The sequence below is a fragment of the Microtus ochrogaster genome, chromosome 19, assembly GCF_000317375.1.
Source record: "Microtus ochrogaster isolate Prairie Vole_2 chromosome 19, MicOch1.0, whole genome shotgun sequence".
In the NCBI taxonomy this organism is placed as follows: domain Eukaryota; kingdom Metazoa; phylum Chordata; class Mammalia; order Rodentia; family Cricetidae; genus Microtus; species Microtus ochrogaster.
The window spans coordinates 23,054,078-23,059,257 of NC_022021.1; the positions used below are offsets into that span (position 1 = coordinate 23,054,078).

General features: G+C 40.9%; 1 protein-coding gene across 4 annotated transcripts in view; it reads right to left on the bottom strand.

Moving 5' to 3' along the window:
- Ttc37 (tetratricopeptide repeat domain 37) overlaps positions 1-5,180 on the bottom strand; it is a 98,583-nt gene that overhangs the window by 23,459 nt on the left and 69,944 nt on the right. For all 4 annotated transcript variants that reach the window (XM_005356551.3, XM_026783776.1, XM_026783778.1 and 1 more), the window contains one exon: positions 4,404-4,532. In XM_005356551.3, the coding sequence (XP_005356608.1) occupies positions 4,404-4,532 (129 nt within the window). The remainder of the gene's footprint in view (positions 1-4,403; positions 4,533-5,180) is intronic.

Below are 5,180 nucleotides of genomic sequence, written 5' to 3' on the forward strand. Positions count from 1 at the left end.
GCTGGACGGACACCACAGCTGAGGGAGAACCACGCACAACTCGGCGTTAGCAAAAGCTGCCTCCCGCCCTGTGTAATCAGTCACTCCTGTTTCCAACTCACCCCAACCCTGCTCTTCTCTTCCTGGGAAACCTATAATCAGACTTTACTGTCTGTAACTTCACAGGAATGGCATCTTTCACAAATACTAATGTAAACTGCGTGTATCTCTGAATTTCTGGGACAAACCCCACCTGAGTGTGATGTGTGATGCACCCTTTCTTATGAGTTTCCGGATACAGATGCCAAGGTTCTGCTATGAGTTTTATCATGCATGCTAGGGCTCACCCTGCTCAGTCCTTTTCTGCTCTGGCAATGTCTTTTGGTTTTGTTACTGGGAAAAAACTGGTTTCCTAGAAGATACTTCCACATCTTCGATTTTCTAGAAAATTATTTTTTCCTGAAATGACTGGCAGTGATGTCATCTGGTCGTACAGTATACCTTGTGAGGTTTCAATCTGGATACTCTCAATAGATGTGTAGCTACTGAATTTGTTTCTGTTTAAGTCATCTTCGTGTCTTACAGAATTGCAATATTTTCTCTGAGTTGTCCAATTTCAAGGCATGAAGTTTCTGCTGAAATTTTATTAGCATGTCAATAAAAGTAGTGATACTTTCATTCAAATGCTGGTATCCATCTTCTTTTTCTCGAATCATATAGCTACATATTTATTAACTATATTGCTCTTCTCAAAAAAATAAAATCACATCTTTTTATTTTATTGATTTTTTTGTTTTATCTAAAAGATTTTTTAAAACTTTATTTATTGATCTATTATGTATACAGTGTTCTGTCTGCATGTATGCCTGCAGTCCAAAAGAGGACACCAGAGTTCATTACAGATGGTTGTGAGCCACCACGTGGTTACTGGGAATTGAACTCAGGACCTCTGGAAGAGCAGCCAGTGTTCTTAACCTCTGAGCCATCTTTCCAGCCCTTATCAAACAGATTTCTATTTTATCTTTACTATTTCTTTCTTAGACTTACCTTGGGCTAAATTTATTCTTCCTTTTTTAGATTCCTAAGACAGAGCTAACATCATTAATTTGAGGAAAGCCTTTTCCTTTTCTAACGTAGTATTTAATATAAATGCCTTCTAAGCTGTACTTTATTCGTGTTATATATACAGTTTTGACCCACTGTGTAAAGACTAACTCAGTTCAAAATATTCCCAAATTTTCTTTTAGGCTTATTTGGTCTTGATTATTTGGAAATACACTATTTAGTTTCCAAATATTTAAGAATTTCCAACTTTCTGTTGTTTACTGGTAAAGACAGGAAATGTAATTAACCTTCCACTAACAGCTTCCTAAGTGGAAAAGAGCAAGAGCCGGTTCAAGCCCCGTGTCGGGCCTGTTCTGCCCACATGAGTACAGAGGGACAGACCGAGAAGCATGGTGGCATTCACAGAGTAGAGCCACAGGCACTGAGACCGAAAGAACCTATTCACGGGACCTCGTCGTGCAAGGCGCACCCCCCTCAGCACCACACTACCAAAGGCTTACAGCAGCTACTTTATCCACAGCAACGTTATAAAGGAAAAACAATGCCTCAAGTGCAAAAGATGTATTCTTACGACAGAGTAAGCATTCGGACTGCAGTCAGTGTTTCAGAGATGCTGGAACATGGCAGGGATGCTACAATTATTAGAATTTAACAACAATTACAGAAAAGGTTTTCATTGATTAAGCACACATCATGCAACAGAGATGAGCAATGTAAGTTCTGAAAAACTCAGAAACCACAAAAGATAGAAACACTACAGAACAGAGTGCTCATAATCAGTTTATTGACAGACAGAAGAGTGCTGAAAAAAGAATTTCTAAACTACAGAAAAGCAAAGGCAAAAAAAAAAATACTGAATGTAACAGAGTATAATTTCCAAGAACTATGAGACAATCACAAAAGATCTAAGCAAACCTCATAGGAATGCTAGGAGAAGTAAGGAAGAGAAAGAACACATTTAAAGCCATGGATGAGAATGTTCCCAAATTAATGTCAGGCACAACCACCAGTTAGGAAGCTCAGAGAACAATGAGAATATGAACACCAAACAAACACAAAACCTTAAAACTTTATCTTCTAACCATAGAAAAAACAAAGATAAGGCAAAACTATAGCAAGAAGCCAGAGGGGAAAAGAAAGCTAAGATCATATTTGGCTTCTCTTCAGAAAATATAGAAAAACAGAATAAAATAAAATATTTAAAGTTAAAAGGAGGAGCGGTTAAAATTCTGTACTCTGCAAAAATTATTCTTTAAAAAGTAAAAAAGAAATAAAGACTTTTTCAAACAAAAAATGAATGACCATGTTGCCAGTGGACCTACCCTTCAAAATGTGAAATGAAAAATCTTTTAGAAAAAGGAAGTGATAAAAGTCATTTATTAAAACTCAGAGTTACATAAAGAATATCAGAGAGGATTTGTATTCTTGATTTACTAACATGTAACAGTTAACTCAAAATTGATAACGATGTCATTCACTCATGTTTAGAAGAATGACATTTGTCGGTAAATGAGCACATTTTTATAACCATAAATACTGAAGCTCTATGTGTTCTTGATTGGTGGAATCTGAATTAAACCATGTAGAAAAATACCTTCTACAAGCTACTTGAAAAGGGATTTTGTAGGACCTCTGGACTAAGCACTCTCACACCACTGACAGTGAAAGAGAGAGAGGAGAGGTCACTAGTGGACCAAAGCCAAGACAGCTTCTGAAAGGCCTCAATCCTGCATCTAGTTTAGCCTCAGCTTATCCTCTGAACCACAGGTGAGGGGGCGATGAAGCAAGATTCTGCAGAAGCACAGGGCCAGCACGTTATCAAGGGCAATAACCCACTGCTTCAGCCGCTTCCCCAGGTCATTATGCTCAAGTTAGCAATTTAAGTCATGCTTGGCAAACAGGCAATGCAGTCAGTAAATCACTGAGTCAGCACCTATTTTCTACCTATTCTACTTCAGAAAGGAGTATGGGAAGGCAGGGTAAGGAGGGAGTGGGGTGGGGGGGGGGATAACTAACACTAAAGGTCTTTTGCTGAGCCATATGGAAACCTGATATTCTAGAAGATTCCTAGTATAGAAGGAACTTAAATGGGGTAATCATATAATGAGGAAAAGAATGCCCCAATGAGACATCAAGTGCTACCAAATAAAACCCCCAAGTGCCAGGAAGGGGTCCCACACAAGACCTCCACTATTCCAGAGTGGCAGCGCTGTTGGTCACCCCAACACAGCAGCAAAGCCCTGTTGCTGAACACACCACTCCCTGCGTTATCACACAGGGGAAATGGACTGTTTCCAGCTGGAAGCTTTGCCTCTTCTGGCTAGCATTCACAGTGCTGGAATCTGTGAATCTCACCCAGCTACAGACCCTGGGTCCTACAACAGCAGCCTGCCTACAGGATACACTGGTGCAACAGTGGCATAAATGTTATGGGGTAACTAAACATCTTTTAATAAATAGATTTAAGGTCCACTCCATGAAGTGGAACTCATACCTGTCCCTGTTAATGAAGCCAAGAACCTAAGACTAAGTTCTAATGAGTCCTAGGGAAAACCTACTTACTTTATTTACTGCTAAATGCACAATTCAATAAAGCAATTCCCAAAGACTTATCACTATCCCCATAAATCAGTGCATCCTTCAACCTCATCAGAGGTTTTTTCTTGCAGTGGATAGTTCTTAACACAGCGATCTACAACTGGACAGTGTGCAGACAGTAAGAGAACTTGGAACACTCAGCTTTTAAAGAGATGTCCTTACCAAACCCCTACCCTCAAAGCTCAGGGATCATTGTAGAGGGGAACATAAAAGGATTCTAAAAGCCAGAGGTAGTAGATGGTACCAAGGAAAAGTGTCTTCAGATACAACAGGACTGACGGAAATATGAACCCACAGAGACTGTGACAGCATTCATAGGACCTACACAAACTCAAGTCAGACAAACTCACAGCAGAGATAAGGGAAAGGGGGCACAAAGTCCCACCCCAACCAACAAGCTAACTGCAGTTGACACCTGCCGGGAGAGCAGTTTCTCTAGGGCAGTGAGATTGGGTATATCAACCACACTCCAGGACGGGTCTCATGCTCAGCAGTGGCTGACCAAGAGAAAATGGACTCCATGTTTTTTAATTTGTTTTTCCTTTTTGTTGTTCTTATGCCTTGATGTTTCTGTCATTTTGGTTTTTTGTTTTCTTTTCCTGTTTTGTTTTGTTTTTTGAGAGAGAAAGAACATAAAGTTGGGTGGGTAGGTAGAGAAGATCTGGGAGGACTTGGCAAAGGAATAAGAATATGATCAAAATATATTACATACAATTTAAAACAATAATTTAAAAATGTAAATTAGTAAAAATAAAACTTACGTGCGATAGAAACAGCAGACAGCTGTGCCAAGTGCAAATTGGCCCTCTTTGGCTGAGTGTTGCTGACCAAGGCCAGTTTGTCATCAGCATGGCAGGCTGCCATCAGTCCAGCCCAGACAGCAGGGTCATCTAAACAAGAAATATAGCTTCAAGGCTTGCTCATACCAACATGATGCTGTAAAACTATCAGGAATAAAAGTATGTCTTTCCCAATAAAAATTAATAATATCTTAAGAATAAAACGACATTTCCTTAAAGGAACGCTAACTTGCTTCCCCCAAACAAACTGGTATATTTAACCTTCAAGACCTGCAAAATTTCTGAACATCACATAGAAGGATAATCTATTAAGTTCGTGTCCCATGCCGGGCGATGGTGGCGCACGCCTTTAATCCCAGCACTCGGGAGGAAGAGGCAGGTGGATCTCTGTGAGTTCGAGACCAGCCTGGTCTATAGAGCTAGTGCCAGGACAGGCTCCAAAGCCACAGAGAAACCCTGTCTCGAAAAATACAAAACAAAACAAACAAACAAACAAACAAACAAAAAAAAGTTCCTGTCCCATGACTGTCCCTGTGTGGTTCAGTTTCTGTTCCACGGCTGTCCCCGTGTGGCTCAGCTCCTGTCCACGGCTGTACCCGTGTGGCTCAGCTCCTGTCCCACGGCTGTCCCCGTATGGCTCAGCTCCTGTCCCACGGCTGTCCCCGTGCGGTTCAGTTCCTGTGCCACGGCTGTCCCCGTGCGGTTCAGTTCCTGTCCCACGGCTGTCCCCGTGCGGTT